Source organism: Acanthochromis polyacanthus, chromosome 11, assembly GCF_021347895.1.
Source record: "Acanthochromis polyacanthus isolate Apoly-LR-REF ecotype Palm Island chromosome 11, KAUST_Apoly_ChrSc, whole genome shotgun sequence".
Classification (NCBI taxonomy): Eukaryota; Metazoa; Chordata; class Actinopteri; family Pomacentridae; genus Acanthochromis; species Acanthochromis polyacanthus.
The window spans coordinates 12,101,880-12,117,118 of NC_067123.1; the positions used below are offsets into that span (position 1 = coordinate 12,101,880).

Here is a 15,239-nt window from a genome sequence, read left to right on the forward strand (position 1 = left end):
CTGCAGCGGTGTTGCACTTCTTTCTTAAAACGTGTTCAAACTCGCCATATGAGCGCGTTAAAAACTTCCAGTTCAAAAACGCAGCCTTTCGCTTCCCCATTTCCATGGTGACTCGTCGAATCGGGGTTCCACCGATGCTGTCTTTTCTTTTTTTCTGTAATTCAAATCTTTATTTAAACACATGTAGTAACAGCTCAGAGTGGTACATCATACAAAAATACAGAAAAGGAAAGAAAAACCAGGAGGGCCTCCGACATAGGGACACATTTTCTAAAGTTCAGGTAGGTCCTGTCAAAAGGAATTTAACAGCAGGGAGGCAGCAAAGCAGATAAGTAGAAAATAAAAACAAATAATACAGTAATAAAACATATATATGTATATATATATATATATATATATATATATATACATACATACACACATACACATACATGTATATACACACATACACAAATAAATTGTACAGATAAAAAAATAATCCGGTAGTTGTAATGACAACATGAATAATAAAATTTAAAAAAAAAAAAGAGGTGAGGTAGACAAACATTTCGTCAGGCGGGTCTCACCATCACGGCTCTAGTTAGACGTGAGATGTTCCATGAAACCACCCCAAGCCCCCAGTTCCACATGACCTTTACCCCTTATCCTCACTAACATAACCTCATAGGACGTGGTCTCACTCATTAAAATTTTCCACTCCTGGAGTGTCGGACATATAGGTAATTTCCAGTGCCTTAGTATAATTCTGGCCGCTGAAATTAGCCCCACGATCAGAACAGAAAGTACATTTTTTGTTAGGGTTGGGATTTCTGATATATCCCCCAAAAGACATAAACGCGGTGATAATGGCAAGGCTATTCCCACCCATGCCTCCAAATATTTCAGCACATTATGCCAGAAGGGTTCAACCATGGAGCATTCCCAGATGAGATGCAAAAAGGTTCCCATTTCTCTTTTACACTTCCAACATGAACTACTAGTTGTAAACCCTACTTTAAAGAGCCTACAAGGTGTCCAATAATACCGGTGCAGAATCTTATTTTGGATAAATTTCCCTCTAGCGTCTTTAACATATTTGCCACTTTGGGCTATGATTTGACTCCATCTGTCCTCACTAATTTCACAATTAAGGTCTTTCTGCCAGATTATTCTCAAATTATTACAGCTGCTACTAATCAAATGAACCGAGTTTTTGTAAAATGTTGACGCCTTATGGTTAGGCGAGTTATTTAGATAGGTGCTAACTGGGTTGGGTAGTCTCTGTGACTGAAATTTTTTAATTATGCAATGTCTGATTTGTAAATATTTCCAAAAATCACCTTTTTCCTGCAACTGGAACTGTTGAGCGAGTTCGGTAAATGACATAAATGTTCCATCTTTATAGAGATCATTTATAGTACGTATGCCCTTATCCAGTCACCTCTTCCAAAAAACCTTTTGCTTCCCGATCTTCACCTCTGGATTGAGCCAGAGTGAAGCATACAGTTGTTTGTGGTGAGAAATCTTGTACAATTTGTGAACCTTCGTCCAAACCTCTTGAGAGTGTTTAATGACTGGGTTTATATCATTCCCTTTATTTTTAAAACACTGAGATAGGATATGTATTGGCCAAAATGGTGCTGCCAGGTTTGTCTCTATGTTAACCCATACTAATCCAGACTCCACTCGCCTCCAGTGGTTGATTATCTTAGCCATCTCAAATGACAAGCTATACAGCCTAACATCTGGAAGACCCAGCCCTCCCTTCTCCTTGGGTGTACACATTTTACTCCATTTAAATCTGGGCTTCCTTCCTGCCCATAGAAAGTCTCTGATTATTGTTTAAAAATGTGATCAGGCTTAGTAAGTGGTAACATCATAGATATATAGTTAAATTGTGGCGTTATTACCATTTTAACAACATTTATCTTCCCCCAGAGGCTCAAATTCAACTTACCCCATTTTCCCAGGTTTGTTGTAATGTTTTGGAGGAGAGGCTCAAAATTCAGCGCCATCATCTCGCCTAAGTCAGAAGTCAGCTTGATACCCAGATAAATCATGCCTTTCGGAACCCATCTAAAATTGTACTGTGTTAATATGTGTGGGTGACAATATTTGACATGGGCATCGCCTCCGATTTAGTCCAATTAATTTGGTAACCAGATAATTTAGAATATATATCTATTGTATCCATTAGTGCAGGTAAAGAATTGTGAGGGTCACAAGTGAGAAAAAGAATATTATCCGCGTATAACATTAGTTTGTGTTCCTCCCCTCCACCATCTACTCCCTTAATGGCAGGGTTTGCTCTTATAGCCACTGCAAGGGGCTCCAGTGCAATTGTAAACAGGAGGGGCGACAAGGGGCATCCCTGTCGTGTTCCCCTAGAAAGATCAAAAAGGGATGAGATAAGACCATTTGTTAAAACTGATGCCTTAGGTTTACTGTATATTATTTTAATCCATTTTTCAAAACCAGGTCCAAAGCCAAACCTCAACAGGGCCGAGTGTAAGAAACCCCACTCGACCCTGTCAAAGGCCTTTTCAGCGTCAAGCGAGATAGCAGCCACCGGCACTGTGCTAGAGCTACTTAACCACATTAAGTGCATAAGCCTTCTCAGATTATCAGTGGAAGACCTACCTTTTATGGAGCCTACTTGATCTATATGAATAATGTACGGTAAAACAGTTTCAAGTCTTAGGGCCAGTACCTTAGCCAATATCTTACTGTCTACATTGATGAGGCTGATTGATCTAAAGTTTGCAGGCTCTGTATGGTCTCTCCCTTTTTTAGGTATTAAGGAGATTAGCGCTTCATTAAAAGATGGTGGAAGTGAGCCAGTTCAAAACGCTTCCTCAAACACCGCTGTCAATATCGGAGTGATTATATCAATATATTCTTTATAGTACTCCACCGGAAGCCCATCAGATCCTGGCGATTTTCCTGTATTCATTGATAAAATGGCAGTTTTAACCTCTTCTTGGGTTATTGACGCATCAAGAAGAGCCACCTGATCGGGAGACAGAGTACGAAGATTTATGCTTGAGAAAAATTCTCTGGCTGATGACTCATTCATAATCCCAGAAGATCTATACAGGTTCTCATAGAAGTCTCTAAAGACATCTTTAATACCTTTAGAGGATGTTATGAGAGACCCACCCGCTCTTATTGCTGGAATTATATGGGCAGAGTTCTGTTCCATCAATTGTCTGGCCAAAAGTTTGCCAGTCTTTTCCCCTGACTGATAGAATCTTGTTTTGAGTCTAAACATAGCATACTCTGCTTTTTTATTGAAAATGTCATGAATTTTAAACTTACATTTACAAATGTTTTGAAATAAACTTTCAGAATAACGTCTGGCCAAATCTTTTTCCATACTATTTAGTTCTGCTTCCAATTTTTTAATAGCATCATTTTACCTCTAATGTACGCTTTAGACGCCTCCCAAACCATAGCTATGCTATCTGTACTGCCAATATTAATTTCAAAAAATGAGGACAGGTCCTCTGCAAGTTCTTTAGAGAACACCTCACTCTGTAATAGGGATGTGTTCATTCTCCATCTGCCTCGCCTGGGCCTGTCTGAATATATGTTTATAGAGAGCTCAACAGGTGCATGGTCCGACAGGGAGATAGCATTAATAGTACTATTAATGATAGCATTGATTAGACTCTGCGAGATTAAGAAAAAGTCGATTCTTGAATAAGATTTGTGGCAGTGGGAGAAAAAAGTGTATTCTCGGTTTCTAGGATTGACCAAGCGCCAAACATCAATCAGACCAATGTCTTCCATCAGAATGTGAATGGCAGCTCTATCCTGTGGTGTTGAGATGTTTAAGTGTTTACTTTTATCTAATATCCCGTCTACGACCTGATTGAAATCACCTGCCAAAATTATTTGTCCTTGGGCATTTCCTAATATGCTATTCAATCCATGAAAGAAAGATGGATCCTCCTTGTTGGGGGCATATATATTACATAATGTTATCTCTGCCCCATTTATGTTGGCTTCTATACAGATAATCCTGCCATTGTCATCCTTGTACTCTTTCAGCATAGAAAAGTTCAATCTCTTATGAACCAGAATAAGAACTCCATTACGTTTACTGGAGAAAGAACTATAATAAACACGACCAACCCAGTCTCTCCTAAATTTCTTGACTTCATCATCCTGTAGATGGGTTTCTTGGATGAATGCTATATCAGCTTGTCTGTGTTTAAGATATAGAAGGACCTTTTTCCTCTTTACTGGATTCCCACAACCATTAATATTCCAGGAAACTACCTTAACAAAAGCACTATTAGCCATTCACAGAAGAAAATGAAATAGAAGGAAAATATTGGCATATATATTGTCCCTTGTAATCTGACCATCCCAGTTGAAAAACATGAATTATAACCTTTGTACCACTGAGCATTAATAGAAAACATCTTATTTCAATTTTAACATAGATTAACACGACCAAACTGGTCAACCAAAACTTTCCCCTCACAACAGAGGGGAGAAAAAACAAAAAAACAAATTATTGACCAGCAACCAGCTGGAGATTTCTCTCTCAGTAAATCAAGGATCATAAAATAAACATAACTTAACGTAGGTCGTGGTGTGTCCGAGACGCCCACTAGGTCATCACCTGACTGCTACTTAAAGCCATCCAGCCCTGTCACGCCTGACTCAGTCTCCTAACCGGTGGATATGTCACAGTTTATTCTCCGTCAGTGATTTGCTGCTTGATAAACTTAACAGCCTCTGTTGCAGTGTCGAATCTCTTGTTCTTCCCCTTCCACGTGAACTGGAGTGATGCAGGAAAAGCTAGTCGAAACCTCACATTGTTGTTACGCAGTAGCTGCTTCGCTGTGGTAAAAATTTTCCTCCTTTCTGCCATCTCCTTCGTCATAACTGGAAAAAAGGAGACCTTGCATCCATTCCACACCGCACCTCCTTTCTCCCTCGCAGCCCGTCAGACTTTATCCCTCGCGGATGAGCGCAAGAACCTTATCATCACCAGTCTCGGAGGCTGGCCGTCCGCCGGGCGCGATCCGGGAGAGCGGTGCACTCTCTCCATTTCGAATTCGTCGTCAATCTCCATGTTCAGGCCCTCCGACAAAACTTTTTCCACACATGCACTCAGGTTATTGCCCTCAATGTCCTCCTTTAAGCCCAACAGTCGGACATTGTTGCGGCGGCTTCTATTTTCCAAGTCTTCCTCCTGGCTCCACAAAGTTTCTATGCGCTTGGTCTGCGGCTCGCGGCTGTTCAGCAACTGTTGCGTAGAATCCTCTAAGTCGGAGATTCGCCCCTCCGCCTCCGCCATCCGTTCTTGTATAGCTTTCACCGCATTTTTCAGTTCCTCAGTAGTCCCCTTTATGGTTGACACATCCGCCGCCACAGTTTGGAGCGTCGAGCCCATTTTACTCACTTCTTCAAGGATGTTTTCCAGGCTAGCAGTCTGTGTGGAGTCCTGCTTTGGGCTAGCATTGCTAGGTTCGGTAGCAGCTGCTCCCTTTCCTCGTGAAGGTTTAAAATATTTCGAAGAAGAAGAAGACATCTTCTTTCACATGAACACTTCCAACAAGCAGAGGCTGATACTGAAGTACTTAATAATAAAATATTGCGGAGAAATGATGGTTTATTTTGGATTAATGATCACGGGGTTCAGGACAGCTTCAGTCAGGCAGCCATCTCTCTCATCCGTCCCACGTGACTCCACCGATGCTGTCTTTTCAGACTTGCGGTGCACGCACGTAACTCCGGGTCAAACTACTCCGAGTTGATTAACCCAACTCATATCAACCGTTGTGAAACCGAAAACTCAGAGTTTTCTATCTCAGTGTAGATCAACTCAGAGTTGTGGAAGAAACTCAGAGTTTGTAAAACCTGCTTCGTGAAATAGGCCCCAGAAGGAGAAGCAAAGGACGACAAAGCAACCAGAAAAACACAAAATGACAACAAAGAACACGAAAAACCACAAATAAAAGAAAACAATGACAAAAGTCACAAAATAACTCAAATCAATGACAAAGACACTCAAAATGACAACAAAAAGAGTTAAAACAACCATAAGGACAAACAAAACAATCACAAAAGGCATAAAGCAACCACAGAGATGCACAAAATGAGCTCAAAAAGACATAAAATAATTACAAACACACTTTAAACAACCACAGAGGTTCAAATCAATGAAACAATGCTCAACATGACCATAGAGAAGCACAAAAGGACCACAAAAGGACTAAAAACAACCAGCAAAACGATCACAAATGTCAAATTGACTTAACGGCAATGCATTAAACACTTGATTAAATAACTGTGTTGAATAATGTGTTAACTTAGGATTTTGATAAAATTCGCACTTGCCCATCATGAGTTCAGTCTATTTTTGCAGGAGCTGAATTGATGGTTTTACAGACTTTTACACACTTTCATGACCCTCCTGCTGATCACATGGCACAGCTCTACAGTACCTGGCGAGGTCGTTCAGGTCCAGTCTGCCATCTCTGTTTTTGTCAAACATCTTCATCTGCAAGAGAGAAAAGTCAGACTGAAGTTAGCCATCAGCGATGAGCAGCAGACAAACTCTTAAAAGGCCTGTAACCTTCAAAAAATTGTAAAAATGATCATAGCAGTAGAGTAGAACTTTACCTGGCAAAAAAAACAACAAAAAAAAACAGCTTGACCTTCTTACAATTTTATTTGTGAATTTTGTTTTTTTTTAATCTGTCACAATTTTAAAAAATCAAACATTTTCAGTCCTTTATGGACAGAATTTTTCTATCAAATAAACAGTAAATAGACAGAAAATAACATTTTTTTGGGCCAATTTAAATATAGTACATCAGCAAAATTTACATTCAGCCAAGAATTAATTATCCATCCATCCATTCTCGGTACACCGCTTTATCCTCACTAGGATTGCGGGGTGGGGTGGGTTGGGAGCCTATCCCAGCTGACTCGGGTGAAGGCAGGGGACACCCTGGACAGATCACCAGTCTGTCACAGGGCTACAAATACAGACAAACAATCACACTCACATTCACACCTACGGGCAATTTAGAGTAATCAATTAACTTCAGCATATTTTTGGACTGTGGGAGGAAGCCAGAGTGCCCGGAGAAAACCCACGTATGCACAGGGAGAACATGCAAACTCCATGCAGAAAGATCCCAGGCCCAGGCCGGGACTCGAACCAGGAATCTGCTTGCTGCAAGGCGAAAGTGCTAACCACTATTTCCACTGTGCAGCCCAGAATTAATTATCATTCCTTAAAAGAAGACAGATTGTTTTATAGACATTTTTAAACTATACTTTCAAGATTACGCTTAAAACGTACCTATTTGCTAAACTTTACCGTTACTCAGGTAACTCTAAGCCATCTCTTAGTCATGCAGCTTTTGGCTTAGACTGCATGCACAGACAACACCGCACAGCTGGAGGAGATCAGGACCACACTCCAACCCACTGACTGCACACTGACCTTCAACAGAGAGGAGGTGACCAGAGCCCTGAGGAGGACTAAAGAGACCAGCTCCCCCGGCCCGGACAACATCTGCGGTCGTGTGCTCAGACACTGTGCAGAACAGCTGGGAGGTGTGTTTCAAACCGTCTTCCAAAACTCCCTGGACAGTAATAGAGTTCCTCAGTTGTGGAAACATTCCACAGTCATCCCCATCCCCAAGAAGAGTACAACCAAAGTACTCAATGACTTAAGACCTGTGGCCCTCACCTCTCTCGTGATGAAGGCAATGGAGAGAATCGTGAAACAACATGTCATCAGAGTAACTAACTCACAGATTGACCCTCTCCAATTCGCTTATCGTACGAGCAGAGGTGTTGATGATGCCAAAACATTCATTCTGGACACTGTACACCGTCACCTGGAACACCCAAACACTTCAGCAAGACTTCTGTTTGCTGACTTCTCCTCTGCATTTAACACCCTCCAGCCTCACATCCTGGCTCATAAACTCTCCTCCCGCTTCCACCTGGATAATCAGCTCATCCTGTGGATTCTGGACTTTTTAACCCACAGATCACAGAGGGTGCGGGTCAACAACACCTTCTCTGATGTACTTCACACCTCCACTGGTTCTCCTCAGGGCTGTGTCCTCTCTCCGCTTCTCTTCATCCTCTACACTGATGACTGCAGATCCACACAGCCCAACTCCCACCTGGTCAAGTATGCAGACGACACAGTCCTCCTGTCTCTGCTGTCAGGACCTTCTTGGTCTCACAGCTCAGTCCTCCAGGAGTTTGTGGACTGGTGTGATGACTCTTGTTTGGAGCTGAATGTTAAAAAAACCAAGGAGATGGTGGTGACCTTCTCCAACAAGCAGATGGCGCTGGCTACAGCCGTCACCACCACCATCCATGGACTGCCTGTTGAGCTTGTGGAGGAGTACAAATATCTGGGCACCATCTTTGACAGCCAGCTGAAATTCTCCTCTAACACAGAGGAGATAATCAGGAAATGTCACCAGAGGCAGTATCTCCTAAGGAAACTCAACTCATTTGGAGTAAATAAGAACATTCTCCAGACATTCTACTACTCCTTCATAGAGAGCACCATTACATTCTCCATCATCTGCTGGTTCTATTCTATCAGCCTCCAGAACAGAAACCGCCTGCAGAGGACTGTCACTGTCTGTTCCAAGATCATAGGACTTCCTCTGAGAACTCTATCTGCAGTGTATGAGCACTTAACATGCAGACTGGCGAACCGGATCATCAGTGACCCCTCACATGCTCTCTTCTCTGCATTTGAGTGGCTTCCTTCTGGTCGACGGCTTCGCTGCCCCGCATGTAGGACACAGAGGAGAAGGGCCACCTTTGTACCCAGGGCGGTCCAACTACTCAACTCATAACCACAACACCCCCCACCCACTGCCACCACCTCCCACGGACTTTAACACGGACCTCGTGAACTTTTCCATTTGCATTTTGCACTCTGCATTTTACATCTGTACTGATTTATTACTGTACCTACCTCATTGCCATTGCAACTATTTTACTTGTACTACTGACATACACTTGTATATTTGCACTAGTAAATTGTTTACCGTATTGTCATTTTAATTTTTTAGTTTTTATTTCTGTACATAGTATTTTGCCTTTATTATTATTCCATTGCACTGACTGCTCTACGTGCCTTTGAATTGCCCCTTGGGGACAAATAAGTTTTTTGAATTTGAATTTGAATTTGAATGCCATTAACTTTGTGTCATCCTTCTCCTGTAGATTGTATTTTGTCCTCTCTGAAGCTACATGTTTCTGACCTGTACTTTTGATCAATCATACTCAATGCTCATTATTCTCTTATGCATTGTTTTCTTTGCTATACTTTTAGTATACTTGGCTCCCCTTACCTTAACTGGTTGAGTCAGATAGCCACTCCCCCTGAACTTAGTTCTGCCAGAATTTTCTATCCTTTAAAAGGTGATGTTTCTTTCTACGGCTGCCAAAAGGGAATCTTTGATTTGTAAGGACTTCTCTCTACGATGTAATACTGCAAAGTTTTCACCTAATGGAGGCCCACAGAGGCATGTATCCACAGTGGCATTTTTTCTCACATGGGAACATGCAATATCTGAATATTGCCCACTTGGTGGTCACATGACAGCCTTTCAGACCTTCAGTCTGGTAGAAGTGTTGAACCAACATGGTGGCTTTTGGCAGGCTAATTTTCTCTGTCTTTGCAAAAACAGTTCAGCAAAAAGTATTTTTGAAAGCATTTAAGTATGAGAAATAAACTATGCAGTTGCTGAATCTGTCCTCATTTTCATTTAACAATGGCTCATTTAGATGTTTTACAAAGGTTTCGTGAGATGTTGGATCTCTGTGCCTCATTTGCATAAAGTGACATCTACTTCATGAAAGTGAGCTCCAGGCAATTCTTGAGCAAATACCTTGAAACACACTACAATGTAACACCTGGTGTTTCACATAGACAATGAGATGTGACAAATTGACATCCTGTGGAAACCTTTACTGTGTGAAGTGTCCTGAGATTACTTATGCTGTGAAATGGCACAATATAAAGAAAACAAAAGTTACACTTATCAAGTAACATGCTCAGTCCCAATACAGAGTCTAACCAGAGGGCCCAAGGCAAACAAAGGGAATACAGAGTGAAAACACAAATGTCTTAAGTTTCTAAACATGAGTAGAAAATAAGTCCCCAAAGGATGACATTGAACCTTCAATCCTGGTACCAGCCCCACACAAAGCATCCTTAGAGAAAAGCAGCAGCTGTTTCAACTGTGGGCAGAATCACTGTCTTGATGTGCAAGCTCTAATCCCCCCCCACCACCACCTGCTTGGCAAACTGCCTTCATCTTTGATAGGCATTTGGTTGCTCACTGGGCTATTATTTTAGCATCTGAGAGGATGGCATTACACTGATGTTTGTCCCCTTATGTTGAGGTTCAAGTGGTTTACACAGATGTGCTCTTGGGGAACATGAAGACAAGCTGAAGAAGTTGTCTTGAACCAAACCTGATTCTTTGAGTTCTACCTTTAATATTTGATTCTATACAAGTTCCTGTCTGACTCACAACAACCCAATGATAGAATAGCTTGAACTAAGTACTGTGAACTACCAATGTTTCAGTAATTCTGGTACTAAGTGTAGCACCAAAATCCAAGAGAAACCATTTAAATGAAACATTTGATATTAAGACAAATATTCTATTCCACCATTGTACAGTGTCATCTCCATAAATTGAGATTCTAATGATATCCATAGGCAGCAGTGTAGTTTCAAAAACTTTATTACATTTCACAAAAGTTGAATGCCATGCCAGGACCATCCAAAGCTCTAGAACCTGAAAAACAATTTAACATATTACCAAGGCACTGTTTAATTAAAAAAAAAAAAAAAAAAAAAAAAAAAAAACACCTTGAGAAACCCAGAGAAGCTACATCTTGAAAAGTTAAATGTGCAAGTCATTTAACAGAATAGGTACTTACAGTTGGGATGCTTATGGTTGATGCTGCCTGCCATGCTGCTGCCACCTGTATTGGCCTGGTCTAAAACTTCTTGGATTAACATTTCCCTGTGGGTTTGAGTCACTAGACTGTCCAATGAAATCAAGAGCATAGGGCCACATGCCAGCTTTGGTTTGGAGCACACCTGGCTGCTGCTGGGGCAGCAAGACTGGGGGTTGCTTGGGTGGCTGCTGGGGAGGTACCTTGGGTGGGTAAACTGGGGGTTGCTTGGGTGGCTGCTGGGGAGGCATCCTGGGAGGGTAAACTGGGGGTTGCTTGGGAGGTACCTTGGGAGGGTAAACTGGGGGTTGCTTGTGTGGCTGCTGGGGAGGAACCTTGGGTGGCAGCTTGTGTGGGTAGACTGGGGGTTGCTTGGTTGGGAAGACTGGGGACTTCTGAGGCTGTGGTGGGAGGAACAGGTCATCCCACATAGAAGCTTCACTATGTTGCACACCTGGCCGCTGGGGCTGGTACACCGGGGGCTGCTTATGGGGCCGCTGGGGCTGGTACACCGGGGGCTGCTTATGGGGCCGCTGGGGCTGGTACACCGGGGCTGCTTATGGGGCCGCTGGGGCTGGTACACCGGGGGCTGCTGGGGAGGCCGCTGGGGCTGGTACACCGGGGGCTGCTGGGGAGGCCGCTGGGGCTGGTACACCGGGGGCTGCTGGGGAGGCCGCTGGGGCTGGTACACCGGGGGCTGCTGGGGAGGCCGCTGGGGCTGGTACACCGGGGGCTGCTGGGGAGGCCGCTGGGGCTGGTACACCGGGGGCTGCTGGGAGGCCGCTGGGGCTGGTACACCGGGGGCTGCTGGGGAGGCCGCTGGGGCTGGTACACCGGGGGCTGCTGGGGAGGCCGCTGGGGCTGGTACACCGGGGGCTGCTGGGGAGGCCGCTGGGGCTGGTACACCGGGGGCTGCTGGGGAGGCCGCTGGGGCTGGTACACCGGGGGCTGCTGGGGAGGCCGCTGGGGCTGGTACACCGGGGGCTGCTGGGGAGGCCGCTGGGGCTGGTACACCGGGGGCTGCTGGGAGGCCGCTGGGGCTGGTACACCGGGGGCTGCTGGGGAGGCCGCTGGGGCTGGTACACCGGGGGCTGCTGGGGAGGCCGCTGGGCTGGTACACCGGGGGCTGCTGGGGAGGCCGCTGGGGCCGGTAGACACGGGGCTGCTGGGGAGGCTGCTTGGGTGGGTACACAAGGGGCTTCCGAGGCCACTGCTGGAGCACATAGCTTGGCTTTGAAGCAGAAGGTTGCACAATAGCATCATCCCAGATAGCTTTGCTTTGGGGCGCATGCAGCTGCTGGTGAGGGGACCGCCTAAATCCAGACTGCATTTCAATTGCAGAACTCGAAACAATGCCACTTTCAGGGCCTCCATAACTACTGTGAGAGCCTCCTGGCTGTGCAGAGCTCTCATAACTGGAAGCAGGTTCATAGCTTTGTGGAAAATTCTCTCCTTGTTTCCGGTAAGGTTTAATGTAACTGGAGGGTCCACTTCTAAAGCTCAGCACTAGAATGGAGAAGCCATTTTAAATGCCAACATTCAACATTAATGAACAGAAGTGCAGCTTGACATTTCTATGGACTGAATGCTTACCTCTTGCATGCTGTCCCAAAGCTACCAGTGAGAGCAGTAGCACCCTGGAAATAAGATAATGTGTGAATAAAACAAAATTAGTACAGCAACAAGTTCATCAAAATACAGCAAAGTAAGCCTACCTCACACAAAATCCACATGTCATTTTGTGGACTCAAACAGCTAACAAAATATCCACTGTTAGCAGGCAGGCAGGCAGGCACCCAACAAGACAAGAAACTGTTGTTTCAGCTTCTTGCTTGATGCTTTCTCATCTGTGTTTTTAAAGCTCTGGGAGTTCTGAGTCAACCAGTCACATTTCACAGTGGCAGAGCAATCAGCACGAACCAATCAGAATCAAACCTGACAGCAACCTGACGGAAGGTGTTTCCACTTTAACTAATTACCACTTCAACTGAGGACTGCTCAGCTTTTCACACCAGTCTGCAGATCTGCTTTCAAAACAGTGGGGATGATGAGATTTCTGCTGCAACCTAAACAGAGGATACATTTATTTTGTACTGCATGATGAAGCAAAATGGAAATAAATACAATAAAAAGACCTACGGCATGACTTCCACAGAGAAGTTTCTATCAGTGAGATTGTTGGTGCTAGACAGAACTTTGAACACACACACAAAAAGTCTTTTTTAAACTCATTTGGAAAAAAAAAGAAACATAGCGATATAAGCCAGTTTCACCAAGTTCCTATCACGTTAACCCATAAGTGCATATATTGCATGCTTTTAAAATAGCAGTGAATTAACTCCTGTGAAAAAATGGCACAGCCAGCAGAGCTTAAACTTTAATTATAATGCAATGCAAACACTGTTAGATTGTACATCAGCACATTACAAAGAAGCAGCATTCAATGAAGTCATGAAAAAACACTAGCACTGTCATCATCGTAGCAGATATTTTTTCCATCTCATTCCTCACAGCTGCACTGAAATCACAGTGACACATTTCATGCACTTTATGTTCCCTGATGCTATTCAGCTCTCACAGAATATTATATACAATTATTAAAACATCCTGGAATGTTATGAGAAATAAATAGAGGAAAGAGGAAGAAGTAAATAATTAAATAAATTTCAACAGAAGAAATGAGAAAAGCTAAAATAAGCATTATGACTGAAAGAAGATAGAACATAAATGAGAAGAGGCATGACAAGAAAGAAAAGGAAGCCAGTCGAGTGAATATTGTGGGAGTTTGTTAGCTGGGTTTGAGGCCAAGGCACAGAGCCAGCTCATTCTTCTGGATCTTCCCGTCTCCGTTGATGTCGCAGTGACCCATCAGCGCTTTTCTGAACTTGTCCAGGTCTGTTCCACTGATGCTGGGCTGCAGGGGGATGAAGACAGGAGGCGTCCACAGGAAAATCAAGAAGCCTCAAAGACAAGCTTGTGTGAATCAATAAATGACAAATAAAGGTCTGTTCAAATGGAAAATATTTTTATTTTAAGGGCTACTGTTAATGTGACAAAATTTACTGTATATGTACAATAAAATCATCTCATGGTTCTGTTTAATTGGATTCTTACTGTGAGAAAAATGACAAATTAGAGATATTCACTATTAGCAATACTTTTAACAAAAAAGGCTTATTGTCCTTAGCTATATTATTTGATGAAGTATTGCATTTTTTTAATCAAAGTATAGTATAGTTAATCAAGTATAGTTAGATTATGTGATGGATTGCTTTGAAGGTATGTATACTCCTAGTGTCCAAAACAAGACTGGATCACTGATTGGGTAAAGTTGGGAACTACCCAGGCTCCACGAGCCCTAAAAGCCCCAGTTGTACAACATTTCAAATTTGTTTGGAAATTCCATCATTGAATTGCAGTACCGACCATGATGATTCCACAGACTTAAAAACATCTCAGTTTCCAAACTTAGTTTAAGCCCTTGCTGTATCATGAATGATATCAAACCAGAAATAACATCCTGCACACTCATTTGGAACTGTTGCATTGGGGCTTACCTTCACCAGCTCCATCATATCCTTGACAAATCCGTCCACCTCGGGACCCTCCAATGCACCAGTCTTACTCTATACACACAAAGACACATCACATGTAGCGAATAAGGTTATTAAATTCTCTGCATGCTAGAATTTAAATGCTTAAATTTGAATTTTCCTTTGTCGGAACACAGGCTGCATCCCTGTGTTTTTAATGTATACTTGCACTTATTTGACCCACCAGCTGGCCTAGTCTCCATCTTGTCAACTGTGGGATGCTGCTGCTGAACTTCCTCCAGCTGCCCATTTCCACCAGTCTACTCTGCATCGCCTTCACTATACGGGATATGCTCATCTACACACTGTTTGAATTTTACTACCAGCTGTATATGTAGTATATTTAATGCCAGAGCCTTACACCATAACAGTAAACTATGAATCAATTTCCATGTTAGCTTGTACATGTCATTTATCTTATGCATGTATCCAACTGTGTGTTATTTTTTCCTTGTCCCCCACCCTCTTCTTCTCCCATCCCTCCCTCTCTACCTCTTCTGTCCCTCTTAACCCACCAGCCAGCAGGCAGATGGGTCCCCCCCACATAAAGACTCGAGTTCAGCTCAAGGTTTTTTCCCTGTTAAAAGGGTGTTTTTCTTGCCACTGTCGCCTTAGGGCTTGCTCTGGGGGTTCAGGCATATGGGTTCTGTAAAATGTCTTAAGACAATCTGACCTGTAATTGGC

General features: G+C 43.2%; 1 protein-coding gene and 1 long non-coding RNA gene across 6 annotated transcripts in view; both read right to left on the bottom strand.

The window, feature by feature from the left end:
* Window positions 1-15,239, bottom strand: part of LOC110956817 (secretagogin) — a 38,423-nt gene that overhangs the window by 12,460 nt on the left and 10,724 nt on the right. For 2 of the 5 annotated variants that reach the window (XM_051955117.1, XM_051955114.1), the window contains exons 10-11: window positions 14,520-14,588; window positions 13,327-13,876 (exon numbers count right to left, since the gene is read on the bottom strand). The exons of 2 other annotated variants lie outside the window; for them this stretch is intronic. In XM_051955117.1, coding sequence (XP_051811077.1) covers window positions 13,751-13,876; window positions 14,520-14,588 — 195 coding nt within the window. In that variant the 3' untranslated portion in view covers window positions 13,327-13,750. Of the gene's footprint in view, window positions 1-13,326; window positions 13,877-14,519; window positions 14,589-15,239 lie in introns of those variants that run through there. One more of the 5 variants, XM_051955116.1, reaches the window with a different exon arrangement.
* On the bottom strand, window positions 10,730-11,518 carry LOC127536001 (uncharacterized). Its single transcript, XR_007944985.1, has 2 exons — window positions 10,945-11,518; window positions 10,730-10,799 (listed from the first exon to the last, which is right to left on the bottom strand). It is a non-coding gene; the product is annotated as an uncharacterized LOC127536001 (long non-coding RNA).